Source organism: Ailuropoda melanoleuca, chromosome 5, assembly GCF_002007445.2.
Source record: "Ailuropoda melanoleuca isolate Jingjing chromosome 5, ASM200744v2, whole genome shotgun sequence".
Lineage (NCBI taxonomy): Eukaryota > Metazoa > Chordata > Mammalia > Carnivora > Ursidae > Ailuropoda > Ailuropoda melanoleuca.
The window spans coordinates 84,727,957-84,751,390 of record NC_048222.1 but is presented as its reverse complement, the minus strand read 5'-3'; the positions used below and the strand labels follow the sequence as shown (position 1 = coordinate 84,751,390).

General features: G+C 36.2%; 1 protein-coding gene and 2 long non-coding RNA genes across 5 annotated transcripts in view; 2 read left to right on the top strand and 1 right to left on the bottom strand.

Annotated features, from left to right (window-relative positions):
- Positions 1–6,937: 6,937 nt before the first annotated feature.
- Positions 6,938–9,310, bottom strand: LOC117802404. Its single transcript, XR_004625785.1, has 2 exons — positions 8,852–9,310; positions 6,938–8,402 (listed from the first exon to the last, which is right to left on the bottom strand). It is a non-coding gene; the product is annotated as an uncharacterized LOC117802404 (long non-coding RNA).
- Positions 9,311–9,516: 206 nt separating this feature from the next.
- SAP30 (Sin3A associated protein 30) lies at positions 9,517–15,513 on the top strand. Its single transcript, XM_011221449.3, is given in 5 exon segments — positions 9,517–10,217; positions 10,220–10,308; positions 12,175–12,300; positions 12,734–12,832; positions 15,177–15,513. Coding segments are annotated over 5 exon segments (606 nt in total). The 5' UTR covers positions 9,517–10,048; the 3' UTR covers positions 15,300–15,513.
- A 5,946-nt stretch (positions 15,514–21,459) lies between these two features.
- LOC117802403 overlaps positions 21,460–23,434 on the top strand; it is a 64,641-nt gene continuing 62,666 nt past the window's right edge. For all 3 annotated transcript variants that reach the window (XR_004625784.1, XR_004625783.1, XR_004625782.1), the window contains exon 1: positions 21,460–21,852. This is a non-coding gene — a long non-coding RNA (uncharacterized LOC117802403). The remainder of the gene's footprint in view (positions 21,853–23,434) is intronic.

The following is a 23,434-nucleotide window of genomic DNA, read 5'->3' as shown; positions in this document are numbered from 1 at the left end:
ATGCTCTGTGGCAAAACTTCAAAAACTTCCTGCAAAGTTAGGGAAGCAGTCCATATGAGATCATCCTCACTCTTGACACCAACTTCATAGTTCAAAGGTTCCCAGGATCACCCTTAGATTTGATAATTTACTCAAAGGGCTCAGAGAACTCACTGAAAACTGTTATACTCACAGTTATGGTTAAAGCAAAAGCATACAGATAAAATCAGCCAAGGGAATTGGTGCACAGGGCAGGGTCCAGGAAAGTTCCATACATGGAGCTTCCAAGTTGTCCTGTCCTTGTCGAGTTGTGGACAGTGTTACTTTCCCAGAAATTACGTGCAACAATACACAGGAAACACTGCCAACCAGGGAAGCTTATCTGAGCCTTGGTTTCCAGAGTTTTTATTGGGGCTCCACTATGTAGGTGTGGTTGGCTGCCCTTGTAGCAGATTTAGCATCCAGCCCCTCTGTCAGTAGAGATGATTCCATGTGGCCCGAAGCCCCCATCATAAATCACGTTGTTAGACTGTCCAGTGTGGCTCAAAGCCTCCAAGTAAACAAAGCCACTCTTCTTGGAGATCACCTCCTAGAACATGAGGGCAAAGACCAGACCTCTCTTTGGGCAAGGTTAATTCTTTACTGTGCATTCCTAAAACGTCAAAATAATCAATTCTGATTGCATTCTTAATAAAAAGTAGACATTAATAACCTGTTTTCTGACTCCCTGCTACCTGACTCATATTTATTACTTTTTTGTGTGATTTTTACTTCACAGTATGATCACTTCAGTAAGTTTTTCAAATTCATTTTTGGGATGCAGAGTTATAAATTTCATTTATGATAACAATTTGCTGGTAAATTTTCATCTTCCAAAGGAAAATTGTCTATTTGATTTCACAGTTTTCTCACTGTATTTTTGAGTGGATGTTGTACATATGACTTTCATAATCCTCATATTTGAATGAACTGCATTTTCCTGGACTATAACCAGGAGTAGAAAGGCAGGCCAGGGTAGCTTTGCAGAATTCATCTCTCATGGGTTCTCTCCTGTTGCTATAGCAAAAGACTATTTCTTTAAAATATGGCAACTCCATGAAACCACACTTACTCTGCTTCTCATTACCTAACCTAGTTCTGAAGACATTCTACACAGGGTCCTGGACTTCCTGATTTATTCACAGGCCACAGGGAGCTACAATTTGCCTTCAAAGATAGTATTGGTTTTAGAAAGTTACTTTACCAGTGCTTTCTAAGATCTGCTATCTCTGATTAGTCACTTTCTACCCTTCTGTCTCTCCCTCATCAGTGTTTGGACTCTATTCAATCTCAGTTCTTTCTCAAAATGTTCTCTTGATTTCCTTTATGGGCTTCCAGCCCAGTGCTTCTGTTCTCAGTTGCCTATTGTAGCACTTACATGTGATTTTGGAGTCTGGGGAGTTTTCTTAGTCAGCTATTTGTTGAAAGTTCAGTTTCTTTGAATTTATTTCCATTCTCCCTTTTGCTCTGGATTGATCAAGGGAGAATGAATGAAAAAGTTTAGGACTAAGCAGACCCCGTGTTCTTACAGAATGCTAATATATTTAATTTTTCTCCCATGTTTTCAAGAGATAAGAAGAAATTCTCTGAAAGTACTATGATTATTGGCTTCAGATACTGAACAAAAATGTTATAGTTGTCAGTAGCCAAATTAGAACTTATTATTTAGATGTTCACATCTGCTATGACATTAAGATTATGTACAGAAATAACGCAACAAAGTAGTTTTAATGAAAAAACATTTGGGGCATACAATGTAGAAAAAAATTTTTAATAGAAGAAGCTCAGAGGAAAGAAGCACTTTATTCTGATACACTAAAAAGAGATTTTTTAGTGAACTATTCCTCCTGAACCCACGAAACTAAAAGATTGTACAGGAACATCTGAGAGGATCTTATTGGATTATGGATGAAGGGATGTCCCACGAATGCTTTTTTGATCCTGGGGATTTAAAGCTACATTTTCTTTTTGATGGTTAATACCATTCCATCTTGGTAATCAGCCACAAATAGTTTTGTACCCACAGCAAGCACCAGCATTACCTGGAACTACATTGCTTTTTGTATGCTTCACACTCTGATGAGAAGAAAATCACAGTGGAAGATTCAGAGATATGCTGACCAAAATGTTACACTCTGGACAATATCAGAATGTGAATGTTATTTTAACATAAACAGTACTAGTAATAACCAGGCAATTTAACAAAGGAAGTGAAAGGAAAAACCAAGCATATGACAGTCACTTGGATCTAGGGCTGAAGTCCGGTATGTATTAACCCTACTGAAACAGTCCCACTCTGTGACAGGACCCCAAGAAACATAGCCCAAAAGTGGAGATATGGGGACGCCTGGGTAGTGCAGTCGTTAGGCATCTGCCTTCGGCTCAGGGCGTGATCCCGGCGTTCTGGGATCGAGTCCCACATCAGGCTCCTCCGCTGGGAGCCTGCTTTCCTCTCCCACTCCCCCTGCTTGTGTTCCCTCTCTCGCTGGCTATCTCTGTCAAATAAATAAATAAATAATCTTAAAAAAAAAAAAGTGGGGATATGGACTGGAATCATTTGGTTGGCTCAGAAATCCTCAAGCATTGATTCAGGACTATTGGCACCCTTCCCTTATTATGGACTTGAGAGAAGGAAATGAAACTCTTCGCTGGAGGAACCTAACAATATCCAATGCTTCAAATTTTTTCTATTATTATTTTTTTAAATGACATCAACAGCAAACAATCAAAGATAATAGGATGCAAGAAGAATCAAGTACGAGCCAACACCAGTAGAAACAACAGACAAAAGACAAACATAATCTAAAAACCACTCTGCTTGCTGTGGTCATGGAAGAAAAAGTCAAGCTTAAAAATTTTGTCAAGAAACTAGAAACTACAGAAAGTGACACATCTCAAACAAAGACAAATTATAAAATAAAACGAATAACTAAAAGTATAAAAATTATGGACAAATCTTACAGCAGATTTGGCATACCTAAAGAGAATGAATAACTGGAGGTAGGCTAAAAGAAACAATCCCCAATGAGGGAAGGAAAAATAAAATAAAAAATATTGAAGATAGAGCAAGAGACATAAAGGATACAGTGGGGATGACCTAATAAATACCAGAGTTCCAGAAATGGAATGAAAGCAGAAATTATATGTGAAGAGATAGTGGCTGAGAATGTCTGAGAATTGATTAAAAATATTAATCTATAATTTGAGAAGCCCAATGAAGTACAACAGGATTTTTAAAAATAAAAGGGATATTACTGAAGTAAAACCATTGAAAATCAAAGAGAAAAACTTAAAACAAGCTGGGGGGTGGTGTGGGGGAGGACATGACCCTCAAAAGAACCTCACACTTTCTGGAAAGAAGGCAAAGTAAAGATTAATATTGGACTTTAAAAAGGAAGGATATATGTTGTACATTTTAGGATCAGAAGAATAGAAAAAGAGTTTATAACTTCCAAACTAATTTCAAGGAAACTGAACTATTTTAAAATATTCCAAAAGAAAGCAAAAAAGGAAAATAAAACAAACACAGAGTAGGCACAACAAATAGAAAACACAAAAGATGATGGATAGTAGGTTTAAACCCAAGTATATTAGTAATTCATAACTATAAACAGACTAAATGCCCTAGTTAAGACACAAAGATTATTAGACTAGATTTTTTAAAAATGCAAAAACCATGTGCTCTATAGACACATTTAAGTTATCAGGATACAGAAAGGGTAAGAGTAAAAAAGATAGAAAGATCTGGTTGATCTTTGAACAACATGGGTTTGAACTTCACAAGTCCAATTATATGGGAATTTTTTTTTACAGTACAGTGTTGTAAATGTATTTTCTCTTCCTTATAATTTTCTTAATAACATTTTTTCTTTACCTTACTCTTTTGTAAGAATACCGTATATAGTACATATAACATAGAAAACATAAATTAATCGGCTGTTTATGTTATTGATAAGGCTTCTGGTCAACAGTAGGCTATTGGTAAAGTTTTGGGGGAGTCAAAAGTTATATCTGGCTTTTTGACTGCATGGGGGTATGGTACCCCTAAAGCCCACATTGTTCAAGGGTCAGCTGTGTATTATGCAAACACTAAGTAAAAGGCAGGTGGTGTAACTATATTAGTACCAGCCAGACCAAAATGGAATTTAAGGCTAAAACCATTAGAGATAAAGAAGGTCATTTCAGAATGCTGAAATACTCAGTTCCAGGTCCATGTAACAATTCTAAATTTGTGTTAACTAAATAACATATGTAAAGCAAAAACTGACAGAATGAAAAGGAGAAATAAACAAATTTATAAACCTGTGTAGGATATTTTAACTTACTAATTTACAGAACAAACAGACAAAAAGTCTGGAAGGATACATAAAAATGAATAGCACAATTAATAGGACTCAACAGACATAAATAGAATACTAACCTAATAGGAGAATATGAATTGTTTTTAAACACATAATATTTTTAAAAATCAACTGTGCTAAGAGCGCTTGGGTGGCTCAGTTGGTTAAGCACTCGACTCAGGTCATGGTCTCAGGGTCATGAGATCAAGCCCCACATCCGCCTCCATGCTCGGCAGGGAGTCTGCTTGAGATTCTCTCTCCCTCTGCCCCTTTCCCAGCTCACACATAAATAAATAAATACATCTTTAAAAAAAAAAATCAAACATGTTCTTGGTTCAAAAGCAAACCTCAATAAATTTTGAAGAATTTAAATCATTTATTTCTGCACCAACAATGCAAATGTGTTAGAAATCAATAAAGGTAACAGATCAACCGCATCTATTTGAAAATTAAGAAATATATACCTACATAATTATGCATCAAAAATAATCCTGAGGGAATTTAGGTAATATTTTGAGCTCAATGATAATAAGAGTAACACACATTAAGACTTGAGGGGTGCAGGCAAAACAGTATCCATAGGGAAATATATAGCTTCAAATACATGTATTTGTAAAGAAGTTAGTAAAACAACAGCAAAATAAAAAAGAAGGAAATAATAAAGAAAAGAAATAGAAAAAATACAATAGAAACTATGAATAAAACTAAATTTGTCCTTTAAAAGGTCTAATGAAATTGATAAAACACTCTGGTGAGATCTGATCCAAAAAAAAGAGAAGGTACAAATAATTGAATCAAGAATGAAAGGAGAAACAGCGGTAGAAATCTGGCATACACTAAAAACTGAAGAGGATATTATGAGCAAGTAAACAGTATAAACAAATCTTGTGTACATTAAAAACATAAGAGGATATTAAGAGCAAGTAAACAGTATAAGAAACAAAAATATCTGTCGTAAACACTATTATATAGTGGTGAAACAAAGAAAGTCTTTCTTTTGAGACTGGGAACAGAACAGTAAGCCTGATAACACCCCTTCTTTGCCAATAGTGGTCTGGAGTACTAGCCATGTAGTAGAGTCAGAAAGAAAAGTAAATAAATTAGGAATGAAGGAACAAAACTCAATATTTACAAATGATGTGATTGGGTGCCTTGACAATCCAGATGAATATAGAAATAAATTACTGTGAGTAGGAAGTTTTATGAATAGAAGTTTGCTGAATTTAAACATTACTTTGGGAAAAAATCAGCTTAATTTCTACATATATTGGCAACAAAGAAATGAAATACTAAAAAGATGCTATTTATAATAGTAGAAATATCAAGTACATATGAATAAGTCTAATAAAAGATATGCAAACTGCAAAATGACAAAATTCTGTTAAGAGACATTACAGAAGATGTGAATGAATTGAAAAATATATCATGTTCATGGATTAGAAGGCTCAGTATTGTAAAGATGTCTATTCTCTCCTAGGTTATGTATGGATTCAATGCAATGTCAAACAAAAATCCTGAAAGTTTCTATTGTGGTTGTATTGTTTGGGTTTTTTTTTTTTCTGGACTTGGGTAGCAGTTATATACATGTTTGTTTTTCTGTAACTACTGAAACTACTGAAATTGGACATTTATGTTTTATGTACTTTCTGTATGCTTGTTTTATCTTAAACTAGGTAAAAGAAAGCATGGTGTAAAACAGTTAGAATTATTCATATACAGAGATGTATATACTGACATACACAATTTTTTTCTAACAGGAAATCCAAGAAATTGTTAACATTCATTGCTTTTAGGGACAGGGATTTGAGAAGATGAGAGGAAACAGGCTTTTTTCATACTGAACCTTTTGTATTATTTGAATTTCCTAATCATGTTGATGTTAGGATTATGGATCAATTTGTAAATTTTTATAAATTAAATAAAATTATTTAATTACTTATTTTAGAGTAAAACCAGAAAAATTAAATCTGGTTAAAAGCTCTAGGAGGAAGGACCTCAGGGAAAAATACTTTTTAAAGAATCATAGTATAACCACTTCAGAAAGCAAGTATTTTAATGATATCAACAACCTCCCTATAACTTATGTTTCATAACTCTGTATTTCCATATTGTCTACTCTGAGGTAGCACTACCATGAAGCTAATGGACTTAAGCTTCAGAGTCCCTCACTTGGACAAGCCCTTTTAAATGCTTCTGCCTAATTTTGTATTTATAATTTTAAATACTTTTTCTTAAAGAAGACTCCTCAAATTATGTAAGTTTGAAGCTCCCCAAAGCCTAACTCCAGCATAGGCTGTGAATTATACTTAAAGGAAGGAATTCTTACCCGCCATGAATATGAAGATTTGTAGAAATAATGAACTTTGGCTGTTATGAAAATCTGTCTGAACAATAGATTCACTGAAGATAACTTTAAATCAGGCATTGAGAATTTACAGTTCACCTACTCCAGGAATGCCTTCTCCTCGCCAGAGGAGAGTCATTGCCTCTTGTGCACTAAATCTGTACTTTTTCTCTAATTTTACTGAGGCGTGTATTTTAGTCTGTTTGGCAGCTATAAACAAACACCACAGACTGGGTGGCTTATAAACAACAGAAATTTATTTCTCACAGTTCTATACGCTAGAAAGTTCAAGACCAAGGCGCTGGCAGGTTTGTATCTGGTGAGTCGGCTTTCTAGTTCATCAACTGCTGTCTTCTCACTTGCGTCCTCACACGGAAAAAGGAGCAAAAGAAGCTCTCACTCTCAGGAGCCTCTTTTATGGAGGCCCTAATCCCATTCAGGAGGGCTCCACCTCATGACCTAATCACCTCCCAAAGATACTGCCTCCGAATACCATCACACTGGGGATTAGGTTTCAACATATGAATTTTGGGAGGACACATTCAGTCTTTGGCAGCTTATATAGTGTGCCTGTTAAGCTACTCTACCACTAGACAATGAGCTCCCAAATGGCTAGGACCCTGTCTCAATTTTTTCATACCCCAGGACCTAGAAAAGATCCTAGTACGCAATAAATTTTAATTGGATCTTTTTAAAATACTGTATGGTGTATAAAGGAAGCCTAGCCACAATTCTTTAGTAAAATTCGTATGAAACCGATACATTGCTAAGCCATACACAAATACATGAAGTAATTTGGTCACATTTTGTGTAAGATAGATTATAAACTTTTAAGACCAAGGACCAAACAATATCATGAATCATTTTAAAAACAAATGAATGTACAAAAAAATGAAAATCCAGCATCCTAACACTACATTTGTTTCAGATTTTTTTTTAATGAACAAAAACTTAAAACATAACAGACTCCACCTTTAAAACATTCCCTGATACTATCCCTTGGCCTCCCTCCTGAGAGATGAACCCCACCCTGAAGTTGGAGTGTATCCATCCTGTCCATTTGGTTCTCATTTTTAACCACTTCAGAAAACATATGCACAAACAACAGATATTAGTATTTCTGTGTTTAACAGATTAAGCCAGCATCATCTAATACAAATACATAAACATTTAATTGTCCTCGTAGCCACATTTAAAACAATAAAAACAGGTAAATTTTATTTTAATGTTACATTTCGTTTAAACCAGTATGCTCAAAATATTATCATTTCAACATGTAATCAATATAAAAATTATTAATAAGCTATTCAATATACTTTTTTTAAAAAATTCTGGTACTAAGTCTTTGAAATCCTGTTAGTTCGTACTTAGATACAGCACATCTCAACTTGGATTCTAAATTTAGATTTCACAAAATTTAAGTTGAAAAAAAATATATTCATATATCCAAGTTGTTCCAAACACACGTAAAGGTTTTCCAATAACTGAAATCCGTTTTTAAAATTTAAAATTAAATTAACAATTTGGTTTTTCAGTAGACATAACCACATTTCAAGTGTTCAATAGGCACATATGGCTATCAGACACCCTACTGGAGAGTGCAGCTTATAAAAGTAACATAAAATACTTACCATTCAGCCTCTTTCACCCATTCAATTTATGTAATATTTTAATGCTTCTTTTTTTTCCTTTGCCATATCCTAGAACGGAAAAGCACGGATGGGATGGATGGCTTTGAATTTCACGGCAGATGACATTTCCGTTTTTTAAAAAATCATCTATCACTGAATTCACTCAGCAAGTCTAAATGAACTTTCAAAAGAACCTGCCTCGTATTTTTGTTTAAACAATGGGGTTGCTAAACAGGATACATCTGATAAAAACAGTGACGCGCTACAACTAGCAAAGGTGCAGCTTTCGTATCAGCCGCTCCCATTCTTCTACCCCTCCCTCCACAAGCACGCGCCCACAGGCACGCACGCACACAGACGCAAAGGCGCACACATACACGTACAAACACGCGCCCACACACGCGCGCCCTCTGCACGCACAAGCACCCAGGCGCTGGCAGGCACCCAAGGAAATGTAGTTTCTTTCTCGCCTCTCATTCGGTAGAGAGAACGCCAGCAAGTTTCTGAGAAACACTCACGCTAACTTGGTATTGGTGGGGGTTCCACGTCCCCTTTTATAGATACTGGACTCCGCCCTTCTCCAGGTCCAATAGAGGAGAAATTGTGAAGGCTGGTGGTGGAGGTGGAAAGAAGCCCTGTTTAACCAGTCAGGAGCTCCACCTCAGAAAGCGGCCAAGTTTGTGCACCCAAGAATGAAACCTGATCTTTGCAGGAACGTGCAAGGATTTTAAAACGGCCTTAAGCTGAGGCACTGGGGAAGAGGCCCTGTCACGGTCGAGGTCGGGATGGGTGTTTTTGCCTAAACAGGGGCCCGTAAACAAACTGGTCAGTCAATGAATGAAACTGTTATCCAGTCACCTTGTTAGCAGCAGGACCGGCAGGACCTCCAGGGCCGAAGAGCGACAACTTCCCTGAGTTGTCCTTGGTTTGGATTTCCCACAAAATCATGGCCACACCAAAAATTCTTTTTCCACAGATAAGAAAACGGCCGCGAAACTTTTTTACCCCCACACCCTTACTCCCTTCCCCTCCTAGCCCCCGCCCCCCACCCCCGCATTTTGCGCTTCGCCTCAGGAGCTGAGTGACCTCTTCGTCTGGAATGCCAACTCTGCAAAATTCCGGTAGCCAAACACAAACCAACTTACGAAGAGAGAAAACATCACAACCCCCAACCACACGCCCCTGTTTTCCCCGTGCTTTAAAAAAAAAAGAAGAAGAAGAAGAAGCAGGGGCGGCAGCAGAAGCCCGGCCCGTCGCCCCGCGATGCATGCTAGGACAAGTAGTTCCCCCAATCCCCAAGGCGCCGAGTCAGGGAGGACCTCAGATTGATTCTCCCGCAGAGAACTACAATTCCCGTGGTGCCCTACTACGGAGTTGAAGGGGCGGGACAGAGAGAGCGCATCGCGCTTGCGCAGGTCGAGGGGCCCGAGGGAGGCGGAGGCGCCCGGGTCCAACTGCTGAAGCGTCTCCATGTGACAGTGAGCGGGGTCTTAACTCCTGGCGCCGCCCGACTCTGGTTCCTGACTCAAAGCACTGTCCCCTGTCCCGGCGCCAGCAGACAACGACAGGCTAGGACTCTTGGTGTCTGGCCGTGCCGCCGGAGGAATTGCTTCGGCAGGGTCAGGTGCCTGAGGGACCCTGAGGAGACCCCGGAGTCTCCGGAGAGAGGCGGAGCGGGGATTTCTGTCAGCGCCGGCGTCCCAGAGCGCGGAGACATGAACGGCTTCACGCCTGAGGAGATGAGCCGCGGCGGGGACGCGGCCGCCGCAGTGGCCGCCGTGGTCGCTGCCGCCGCGGCTGCCGCCGCTTCGGCGGGGAACGGGGCAGGGGCCGGCGCCGGGGCTGAGGTGCCCGGTGCCGGGGCCGTCTCGGCGGCCGGGCCCCCNGCGGCCGGGCGGCTGGCAACGCTAGCTTCAGCAAGAGGATTCAGAAGAGCATCTCCCAGAAGAAGGTGAAAATCGAGCTGGATAAGAGCGTAAGTGACGGTGGGACGGCCCTTCCCTTCCCACCTCCTTGGAGCTCCAGGAGCGGTGCCGACAGGAATTGTTGGGCGGAGGATTCAGGGGTCCCCCTAGACCTGCCTGCAGTGCGAACCCGTTGTGTGGTCTCCGGTAGAAAGCAAACAACAAAGTCGCTGCAACTCCGACCGCCACCCCCAACAGACACATACTTGCACGCCGCGGTTCCGCTCCTCCCCCCGCCTCCTATCCCCCCCACCCCCACGCTGCCTGAGTCCGTTCTGCTGTCTAACCCCTTCCTCCTTCACCGAGATCGGGAAACGAAACAAAGGGGATCGCCGCTCGGAGGGCCCGGAGTAGTTTTCTTGCAGCCCGGCAGCTCCCGGAATGAAGGCGCCGCCTTTGTTTTGCTGCCCTAGCTGGCGTGTGGCCCCAGGGAGTAACTCCCCTCGTGTAGGCAAAAGCGGAGTCCTGCAAAGACCAAGGACCTGATAGTGCAGTAAAGAAAGACCCCTTTCCTCGTTCGCCCGAGTACGGAGTGAGGGAAGCCGAGCCCACCCTGCGCCTTGCTGGGAGCGGGGATTGTGAAAGATGTCAGCATCTAGCGCAGCTGCTAGGAACGTGGGGAGCACGTAGCCTTTGCGGTTTTGCCATCGCTTTGGCAGCCCTGGGGATTTCTTTTTCCGTCCTTTTACACGTCTAGTTTTTTTTGGTGTTTTTTTTTCTAAACCATCTATGAGGTTTTTAGAAACAGCCATTGCCACTTTTCGGAGCTCTGGCTGGCGGTAAATGAGTAACAAGATGCCAGAACCTAGCACATGTCCTGCATAATTTTAACTTGGATTTAATTTAGAAGTTAATTTAAAAGACTTAGTCTTTAATCGTTTGTTTTTTTAAAAGGAGTTTAACTGTTAATATATGCAGCCCAATATTTCAGGTGTTACCATACAGCTCTCCAGACTACGTTTAATTGAAGCTTTCGCAAAGTTTGTGATACTTTATAAGCCTGTTAAAGGCAAACTTGCGATACTTTATGCCTGTTAAACAGTTCTTTAGTCATGCTCATAAGAAACTTGTCAAGTAAACTTGAATAATTTCCCATTGCTTTGGTTGGAAAAACGTATTACAAATAAATACATTCATTAAATATTCAGAAGTTTATAATTCAGATTTAAATATATGTAGTATATGAAATCAGTAGCTCATTTGTAAAAATGGATAGTTTTGTATCTGGATTATAATTTGAATATTGAGAAAGAATAGGAAGCATATATCATGCTACTAAAATGTGCTCTTTATTTATTTTTTTTTAAAGATTTTATTTTATTTTTTCGACAGAGATAGAGACAGCCAGCGAGAGAGAGAACACAAGCAGGGGGAGTGGGAGAGGAAGAAGCAGACTCATAGCAGAAGAGCCTGATGTGGGGCTCGATCCCATAACGCCGGGATCACGCCCTGAGCCGAAGGCAGACGCTTAACCGCTGTGCCACCCAGGCGCCCCTAAAATGTGCTCTTTAAATAGAAAAAATAGCAGATAGCAAAGTTGTGGGCAACATCATCTTTCCCTTTGTTAAAAAACAGCATGACCTAACAAATCTAGTTCACCCTCACTGCAATTTAATGACAAAATCTAGAGTTGGGATTTCTCATTCTGCTTCTCTGCCTCCCTTCCTGCCCTCCCCAACCCACTCCCCAATCCTCCTAACGGTATCACTGTGGTATGTTCTAACTGAATACAGGATTTTAGCATATAAACATGCTGTTATCTTAACAATGGCCTGTTTTGACTGTTTATTTTAATAATTCACTGTGCCCTATGCATTTTACTAATACATGGACATATTATATAATCATAAGTAGTTTGTGAAACTTCTCTGTTTCAGGCAAGGCATCTTTACATTTGTGATTATCATAAAAACTTAATTCAGAGTGTTCGGAACAGAAGAAAGAGAAAAGGGAGTGATGATGATGGAGGAGATTCACCTGTTCAAGATATTGATACTCCAGAGGTAGATAAAGTTTCTGTATGTTAAATGTAAATCCAAAGTATTCCATTCTGAAACTTCTGTTAAAAGATACGAACAAATTTTAAAAATACTTAAAGCAAAAAATCTGAAAATGAAAGCAAAATTAAATATTGCCAGTTAACAGGCAGTTGTAGTTTGACTTGTTTTCATTTGACAGTACTGATAGCTCTGTCTCCTTCTAACTTCTTTTTTTGCTCCCAGTTTTCAGTATTATCTTCAGAAGATTACGGTGTACAATATATTTATAGTTTTGATTATATAAAAGGAATAATGAAATGGAATTAAATGATGTAATTTTGTTATTTAATAATGGAATTACATTTTTATTGTGCTAAAATTGAAATGTTATACGTATCAAAGATAACTATTTAAAAAATTACATGAACTAATTCTTACATGTTTATTTTTTTTCTAGGTTGATTTATACCAATTACAAGTAAATACACTTCGGAGATACAAAAGACACTTCAAACTATCAACCAGACCAGGACTTAATAAAGCACAACTTGTTGAGGTATTTATGAGTTTTAAACTATTTATATTTTAAATGAGCCTGTTTATACAAAAAAGAGTCATTAAAGACTAAGGAAATTGTTAACATAGTGTATATAACAATACATTTTAGTTAGAAAGATCAGTTAATAAAAAATCTATTGCGGAAAAATCTAGTTTCCTAGGAAGGTTTGTCTGCCTTTTAAATTCCTTTATGTAACAACCACTCAATGGATTGTATGTAATTTTCTAAGAATTTTTTAATACTGGCTTTCAGAAATTCTGGGTGATAATTTTTTAATTCTCATTCTGGAAGTCTATTGATTTTAAAATTCCACTTAGTAAACATTTATTGAACACCTAATTGAGACATAATAAAAGAAATTGATAAACTTTGTTGTCTTTATTAGAATTTTTTTTTTTAAGTTTTTGATGGACTAGGTCTACCGATTGGCCTGTAAATAGTATTCCTATAACTTGTTGATTTAACTATTTCAGAATTTGTGCTTGTTAATGTTAGTTTGTTTTACTTGAGCCATCTATGCTTTCTTCGCATCTGGAAGATGCAAAGACTTTTATCCAAGGTTTTTACTTAGTTTTTGCTTTGTCGATACAGAACTTCTAGTTTTTTTGTAAATTTTGCAATATGTTCTCGGGAATTAATAGAACCAAGAAATCTGTGAATCATAGTAAGGTGTTTATAGATTTATATATTTATACTTTAATCATTTAAGTAAAAATTCTTAATCTGTTAGAAATTAAATATATAAATGAGTTTTCTCATTTTTTCAGCTTGGGCTTAGTAATGCAACATTTTCTAAAATGTGCATATTAGATAAGGTAAAAGATACAGAAGGTGCAATTCTTTGACAGAGTGCTTTTTTAATGTTAAGATCTAATGTATTGACTTTTTAGCCAGAATTTCTTCTTTCCTTCTTACCCAAGCAACAAAAATTCAGTTTTTCTTTAAATTTGATTTAAAAGATCCAGTCCTTTTTAGATTGTATAGTATATTAATATAACGTAAACATAGATATTATCTACGGTGATGAAACTATCCATTTATGCAGTTACTAATCAAGTGCAAGGTACCTTTGTTTTGGGACAAATAGAACCAAAGAACTGATTATTTTAAATATTACATGTAACATACAGTTGACCCCTGAATGACGCAGGGGTTAGGAGCATAGTCAAAAATCCTCGTATAACTTGATTCTGCAAAAACTTAACTACTAATAAATAGCCTACTGTTGACTAGAAGCCTTCCTGATAACATAGTCTAACATATTTACTATGTCATATGTATTATATATATTTTTACTGCATTCTCAATAAAGTAAACTAAAGAAAAGAAAATGTTAAGAAAATCATGTGGAAGAGAAAATACATTTACAGTACTGTACTGTATTTACTGAAAGAAAAAAAAAAGTGTGTTAAGTGGACCCTCACAGTTAAAACCTGTGTTGTACAAGGCTCAGAAGTATGTATTTTTTTAAGTGTCCTTGAAATATTTGATAATCTGCTATTTTAAAAGTTATATTATTTCTAAAGCTACTTTCTTCTTTAGAAATGAGAAAAAATCCAAATGGCCATGAGAGTTACAGTTTCCTTAGTCAGGAATGATTCCAGAGTTAGGTGACTGTCCTTAATCTTAATTATGTCCTTAAATCTCTTAGTTATCATATAAATAACATTTTTCTTTAAGAAGTTTTATCTTCCACATTCTAGATATGCATCTCAGCACCCCAGTTTAGTCTGTTGTATTTCTCTTGGTTGTTGCAGTGCACATGTTAGATGAGCAGAATGAAAAGGCCAGAAAGCAGATAAACATTCTTCAGTGAAAGTCTCTCTTTCGTTTCTCATTTTCCAGCCATAATCTTTATTCAGAAAAACTTTCAAGGAACTTTAACGAAGAGTACTACCAATGAAGGAATGAATATAAGTTATAGCAAATATATTTGTAAGATAGTTTTTAATTTGTATAGTACCAGAATTTTTTCAACTTACATATTTATCCTTTTTCTGTGAGTAGGGTCTACATTCTGTTTTATTTCATTGGTATTTAAAGTTTAAAAATATTTACCTCCTAATGTAGCTTCTAGTTATAAAATTTAAATAAAAGGGAATAACATTCTAATTATGTATATTTAACTGAGTGGGTTGGAGGGTCCTGTGAAATCACACTATCTCGTTCATAACATCTTATTCTTACATGCTTTTCATCTTATTGGTATTTTGTTAAATAGTTTATGTTTAAAAGGAAATAGCTCTTATCACATAGCACTTTTTCTTTTGATGAATGTGTTTTTTACCTAGTATGACATCTGTTGATATCTATAATTTAATTTCAATTTTTTTTTTAATAGATTGTGGGTTGCCACTTCAGGTCTATTCCAGTGAATGAAAAAGACACCTTAACATATTTCATCTACTCAGTGAAGAATGACAAAAACAAATCAGATCTCAAGGTTGATAGTAGTGTTCACTAGAAGAGATGGAATTGAGACTAAGACTTGGATGTTCCGATGTTAAGACTGTTTACTGTTTTTTCACATGTAGAAATGTTCCTTGTGTATTTTTTCACAGAGGATTTTCTCTGGTTTTATTTTCTCTGTTTCTGACTCTAGTAATTAGTTGGAAACTCGTGTAAAGTGAGCTTTCCTAGATTAAAAAATATTTTAAATAAAGGTGATTACTATTATAGTTGCTTCAGTGTATTTTGTGAAATTTGATTTTTATATTAAACTGACTAGGTACTAGTTTTAATTGAGATTTTATTTTTTTTAATAATAATATTTTTTATTATATTATGTTAGTCACCATACAGTACATCCCTGGTTTTTGATGTAAAGTTCCATGATTCATTAGTTGCGTATAACACCCAGTGCACCATGCAATACGTGCCCTCCTTACTACCCATCACCGTAATTGAGAGTTTAAAGATCATTTTGTTACCACCATTCCTTCCTTCCNTTCCTTCCTTCCCTGCCCCCCGCCCCCCCCCCCGCAAGAAATTAAGGTTAGGGAGAAGTAACAAGCGTAGCACATTTGCTTTCTCTGGGACAATCTGATTTGGAATTAAAGGTACCCTAATGCTGTAAAGTGCTTTTTTGTGCTAATGGGTTTGAAAAATAGACTTCCTTTGGGGTGAACTTCTTTTGGAAATAACATAGAATTAGTGTTATTTGTTTCTTTAAATTTCGTCTTAGAGAAAAGGTGTTTATATGCATGAATATAGAAAGAAATTCTGCAGTGCCCTTTAATTTTCAGTCATGTCCTGTACTGTTTACATTGCAAATCAAAACTAGTAAGTTGGAGAGATCTAGAAATCCAACAAGATCTTTAAATTTTCATCCATACATAGCTCTGACTTGATTATATTCTAATTTCTTTTACATTTCATTCTCTGTCAGTTTTCTATTAAAGTTCTCATAATTGCAAATCAAATGTATAGTTTATGACATCAAAACAAAACAACAGCTTCAGTTAATGTCCTTGATGATGGTGCAGATTTTAGGTTGGAAATGGATCAGAATATTAATGTAGCTCAAGTTTTCTCTTAAAGGTTGTCATTTGGGCCTGATAATTCTGTACCATGGGAGGCTGTCCTGCGTGTTGTAGTTTTAGCCGCATCATTGCAGTCCACACTAGTGCCAGTGGCATTCTGAAGGTGTGACAACCAAAACTATCACCAAATGCTGCCAAACATGCCCTGGGAAGCAAAGTCACCCATGGTGAAGAACCACTGATGTGGCTAAATCTAAAGTAGTGGCTAAATCTAAAGTAGTGGTTCATTAGAAAGTCTGTGTATTTTTAAGTGTTCTGAGTGTATTGACAGCTAGAAAATATGGTGAAAAATAAAGCAGTGGTCTTCATCCTTGCCATAACATGTAAATACAGATTTACAGTTGACCCTTTAAACAATGCAGGGGTTGGAGCACCAACCACTGCATCGTTGGAAATCGATACACAACTTTTGACTCTCCCAAAACTTCATAGCCTACTGTTGGCTAGAAGCCTCTCCAATAACATAACAGTCAGTATATATCTTATGTGTTACATGTATGATACACCGTATTCTTAAACTAGAGAAAAAATGTTTTTGAAATCATAAGAGAAAATAACGTTTGCAGTAATGCACACGAAAGAATCTGCATATACGTGGACTCGCATGGTTAAACCCATGTTCAACAGTCAACTGTACTTTATTGATGAGCAGAGACTGTGATAATTGGTATTACAAAATCCTCTCATTTTTGGCATTCCAGAAATCTCTGTGAGAAATTTTTTCTTAGCTGTATGAAAGTGAACCACATAACTACAAGATGTAGCGGTGGTTTATTTAAAGAAAGTATTACTTACACATTTTTCTCTAAATCTATAATCTGTAAAAAAGTTATTCTTTTAATAAAACTTGACTGTAAGCTTACTTTTTCCTATAAAAACACTGTTCTTGTGAAAGAAGAAACCATTCACTTACATTAAATTACCTGTTTATGGATATAACATTTAACAGTGTTAATTTCATAGTTAATTATTTGCGTAAAATGTAGTTGGATAAAAATGAAAGAGTTCTGGGTGTTATGCAATGAAATTAAATCCTTGTTAGAGCAATTTAAAGCATGAAAAACTGAGAGAACTTCATCAAAGCTTAGGAAGTCAAGATGCTGCAATGTAAAAGTTTTATATAAAATTTTTAATTATTTGCTATTGGGTATGAAAATTTCACTAGAAATCTTTTTCCCTGTTTATCTCTGAACCAAAAAAAGTAAATGGAAACTCTACCTTTATAAGGGTACAGATTGCTTATAACATTAGAGCATCAGAAGAATCCAAAATTGTGAGGTAGAAGGAAGAAAACATAATGAGTAGCAGATACGCAAGAAATAAGTCCAGATGGTTTCCTTGTCAATGAGTTAAATCTGTATTTTTTAAGATTTTATTTATTCATTTGAGACAGAAAGATATAGAGAAAGAGCGTGAGCAGGGGAAGAGACAGGGAGAGGGAGAAGCAGAAGCAGACTCCCTGCAGAGGTGGGAGCCCTACGCAGGACTTGATCCCAGGACCTGGAGATCATGATCTGAGCCAAAGGCAGACACTTCATCTGAGCCACCCAGGCACCCCAAGTTAAATAAATCTTACATATGCTCACTTTAAAAAAAAAAAAAAAAGTTATTTGGTAGAACTACCTTTTATTGGACATTTAAGAAAAGGCTAAAAATACCTGAAATATAGTACTTTACAAACCAAGCTCTATATTATTTCTACATAAAGTTTTTTTTTTTTAAAGACTTTATTTGAGAGAGAGCAAATGAGAGAGAGCATGAGTAGGGGGAGGGGCAGAGGGAGAGGCAGTCTCCTCCTGAGCAGGGAGCGCTATGCGGGGGTTGATCACAGGACCCTGGGATCATGACCTGAGCCGAAGGCAGATGCTTAACAAACTGAGCCACCCAGGCACCCCTACATAAAGTTTTTTTTTAATTGAGCTAAAATTTATATGGTAGTATTAACCATTTTAAACTGTATAACTTGTTGGTATTTAGTGTATTCGCAATGTTGTACAACCACCAGCTCTAATTTCAACATTTTTCATTACCCCATAAAAACACCCATAAAGTAATTACTCCCAATTCCTCCTCCTCTTCATCCCCTGATACCCCTAATCTGCTTTCTGTCTCTGAATTTGCCTATTAAGTATATATCCTATAAAGGAAATCATATATGTCCTTTTGTGTCTGAATGTTTTTTTCACATAGCGTATGTGTTCAAGGTTCATCCAAGTTGTTCCATATTTATCAGTACTTTGTTCCTTTTAACAGCTGAACAATATTCCATCGTGAATAGATAGATGATAGATGGATATCACAATTTGTTTATTCATCCATAGATGGACATATTTCCACCTTTGGCGATTAATAATGCTGCTATGAACATTTGTGTGCAAGTTTCTATGTGGACATGTTTGGTAGATGTTTTCATTTCTTTTGGGTATATATGTAGAATTGTTGAATCACATAGTATTCTATATTTAACTTTTTGAGGAACCTTCAGATTTCCATAGTGGCTGTACCATTTCCATTCCCACCAGCAGTGTACAAGAGTTTCTATTTCTCCAAATTGCCAATACTTATATTTCCTTTTTTCTTTTTTTTTTTAATTAAAGCCTTCCTACTGGGTGTGAAGTGGTATCTCATTGTAGTTTTTTTTGATTTGTATTTTCTTACTGACATATGATACTGTGTATCTATTCATGTGCTTATTGCTGACTTGTAAGTCTTCTTTAGAGAATATTTATTTAAAGCCTTTGCTTATTTTTCAATTGGATTGCTTGTCTTCTTGTTGTGGGAGTTTTTTTATTCTAGATATGGATATTAAGTCCATATTTTCTCCCATTCTGTGTGTTGCCTTTTCATATTCTTGATAATGTTCTTTGATGCACAAAAGTTTTTAGTTTTTATATAGTCCAGTTTTTTTCTTTTGTTACTCATATTTTTGGTGTTGATCTAAGAATTCTTTGCCAGATCTGAGATTATGAAGATTAACCCCTATTTTTTCTGGGTTTTTTTATATATATGAAAATTATAACTTTGGCACTTACATTCAGGTCATTGGCCCATTTTGAGTCAATTTTTGTATATAGAGTGTTGTAGAGGTTTAACGTCATTGTTTTGAATGTGGATATCCAGTTGTCTCAGCACCATTTGTTGAAGACTACTCTTTTTTCACTGAATGTTTTGTCACCCTTGTCAAAAATCAATTTGCCATAGATACTTGGATTTATTTCTGAATTCTCAATTCTATTCCATCGGTTCATATTCCTGTTCTTATGCCAGTACTATACTCTTTTGACTGCTGTAGCCTTGCAGTAAGTTTTTAAATCAGAAAGTGTGAGTCTCCTACCTGTCTTCGTTTTTCAATATCATTTAGGCTATCTGAGGTCCTTCGTAGTTCCTTATGAATCTGAGGATTGGTTTTTTTCATTTCTGCCAAAAAAGCCATTAGAATTTTGATGAAGTTTGTATTGAATCTGTATATCACTTTAAGATTGCCATAATAACAATATTAAGTACTCCAATCCATGAATATGGGATGTTTTTCCATTTATCTTGGTTTTAAAAATTTGTTTCAGCAATGTTTTCCAGTGTACAAGTCTTTCACCACCTTGATACAATTTATTTCTGATGCTTTACTCTTCTTGATGCTACTGTAAATAGAATTGTTTTCTTGATTTCTTTTTTGGATTGTTCATTACTGGTGTACAGAAACACAACTGATTTTTGTATGTTGATTCCCTACAGTTGTGCTGAATTTTTTTTATTACCTCTAGTGGTGTTTATGTATATTCTATGAGATTTTTAGTGTGCTGTTGGATTTGATATATTAATATTTTTTGAAGATTTTTGCATCTATATTCATAAGGTATATTGGTCTGGAGTTTTCTAGTACTGTCCATGCCTGACTTTGGTATCAGGATAATACTGATATAGGTTTTTATTTGTGAAATTCTTAGAATATAGGAGCTACATATATGCCACATATTTCTCTCCAGATAAACCACTCTGCAAAGATGAGCCCATTATGGTGATAGCACTCTATAGAAGTAAATTGGGGAAGTTAAATCAGTGTCAATTTACTATAATTTTCTTTTTTTTTTAAGATTTCATCTATTTTAGAGAGAGAGTGGAAGTGGGGGGAAAATAGGGAGGGTGAGAAGAAGGGGGAAAGAATCTCAAGGAGACTCCATACTGAGAATGGAGTCCAATGCAGGGCTTGATCTCAAGACCCTGGGATCATGACCTGAGCTGAAACCAAGAGTCGGACACTTAACTGATTGAGCTACCCAAGCACCCCAATTTACTATAATTTTCTAATACCAATTTCTCTTCAAATCTTTGAGAGAAAAGTTTAGGCTTAGGCTGTTAATGCAAAATGATTTAGAAATATATGAATTTGATTATTTTTTCTTTTAGGGAAAATTATTTTAAAGCCCATAATGCTCTACTGATGTGATTATTTACATTTTAAAAGCACCTGTTATAATATTTTGCAAAAATGATTTCTTTTGAAAAGAACTCATGTGTACCTGTTAGCAAATATAAGGAAGTTAAAGTTTTAGTATCTGTGAATGTTCTTATCTGTTTGTCCTTCCCTTCCTCCAGTAGTTGTTGCTCATTGTTTGGGTTCTCCATTTAGCTTCCAATTCTCTAATAATCTTTTATGATTAGTACTTAATCCCAGCAAACAAAAATATTCAAGGCATTCCTATGGACTATGATGAGGAAAAAAGAAATTTTATCAAGAAGAGATGGGCTATTAGTAAGTATTACTCTCAACTTTGTGCTCAGATTCATAATAAGGAAAAGGATAGAAAGCATTCAAGATAAAAATACAGAAATTGTTAAGTCAGTAAGCATTTAGCTTATACAAGCTAGCTGAAGTGTACAATTATGTGTCCCATAAAGGTTTATTTTCCTGGGGCGCCTGGGTGGCTCAGTCATTAATCGTCTGCCTTTGGCTGAGGGCGTGATCCCGGCGTTCTGGGATCAAGCCCCACATCAGGCTCCTCCACTGGGAGCCTGCTTCTTCCCCTCACACTCCCCCTGCTTGTGTTCCCTCTGTTGCTGGCTGTCTCTCTCTGTGTCAAATAAATAAATAAAATCTTAAAAAAAAAAAAGGTTTATTTTCCTAAAAAGGAAATAGATTAGATGATGCTATTAAATAACATAGTGGTTAAGATTCTAAATGCTAGAGTAAGACTGGTCCTATTCAAAACCTGGCACTACTGCTTTAATAATGTAACCTTAAACTCCTTAATCTCTCTAAACCTTGGTGCTTTGGCAATAGAATAGGGATCATAACAGTACCTACCACACTCAATTGTAAGACAGTGTTAAGAAAAATAGTAAATTTTTAGTAAAAGCTAAATTGTCTTTTCTTGTAGCTAAAAGCTATGGAAAAAATAAAGGATCTATTTATTAATATGATTGAATGAAGTGTTTGCTTTAAAAATATATTGACCTAGTCGGGAAAAGTTACATAAGGTAAGTTATATGAACATTCATGTTTTTATATTTATTTGGTAATATAAAGAGGAATGTGTGCTTCTGTTATGCATTCCTTTCTAAAAGAATGTAATTTAATTTCATATTACAAAAGTTATTTCCAGAAAGGGGAGTATACAATGAAGAATAATCATAATAATCTATAATATTCCTTTAAATATTTAGCTTTTTTTCAACTACTATTTTTCTCATCAGGTTTTGTTTGCAATAATAAGAGAACAGTCCTTCAAAAGCCGTTGTTGCCTCACAGATGCTCTCATGCTGATGTGTCATTTACAAATAAAGATACTGAATCCTTAACACTTTTTTCCTCCCTCAAAGACAGTCTATACCAAGTAGAAAATGAAGCAAGTTTACTGATGATTTTCTTATTTATCTGTTCTGTGCACTGTTCTAGAAAGGATAGAAGACTTATATTATTTAGTCTGATTTTAATATCATTTAATTCAGTGAAGAAAAAAAAGCCCAATCAAATCCTATTGTATTGATGAAATAATGAATTAGTTTTTTTAAACAATTCTTTTTCATGTATTTTTGTAGGAAGTCATACTATTTGAAAAACATATTCTAACTTATTTTTGTGTAGATTTTAAGAGGGACTGAATACTGACTACTTCAAAATTGTTCGGTCCAGCCCATTAACACTTATTGGACACTGAATAGATAACAGGGACTTCCAAGTATGTATTTCAATTAAATAATACCACTTTTTTTTTTTTAAAGAGAAAGGTGTGTGACTGGGGAGGGGCAGAGGGAGAGAGAGAATCACAAGCAGGCTCCGTGCCCAGCATGGGCCCATCATGAGGCTCAATCTCACAACCCTAAGATCATGACCTCAGTTGAAATCAAGATTCTGTATCTTAACCATCTGAGCCACCCAGGGGCCCTTAAATAATGTCACTTTTATTGACAAAATGATATCTCTTAGGTTTACTACAGGGTATGGTACTTCTCTAACTTTTCCCCATAATAATATTTTGTATAGCCTTCTACACTTCCCCTTTTTAGCAGGGTTCACATTTATAAATAAGTATTTGGTTGTAATTTTTACACTTTTGTTAGAATACAAGTTCCAAGAGGACAAGTCTATCTTATTTATTACCACATCTCCAAATCCAAATCATAGCTGGCACTTAGCAAGCATTTAATAAATTTTTATAGCACAAAGGATATTCCAAAATTACCTCTGATGGCCACTAGTCAATGCATACCTCCTCAGATATGGGGCATAGTCCAAAGCTGCCTCTATCAGAAAATATCTTTCAAGACATCCGTTTTACTTACCTTTAACATTCATGTGACTTTAATCCATTACATGTTTCTTTTAACGTACGTTATTCTAAAGAAGAATTGATACATCAGGGATAAACATCATAACTTTAAGGATACAGCTGTGTGTGAATGTATGTAGTATATGGGCTACATTTGATTTTTAGCAAATGTCTTAAACTTAAGTTAGTATCTAAAAAAATGGGTTTAAGAATACTTAACCATGAAGGCTTTTGTTGTTTTTTGAGAGAGCAAAGTGAAAATGCTCTTAAAATACTTGGCATACATAATA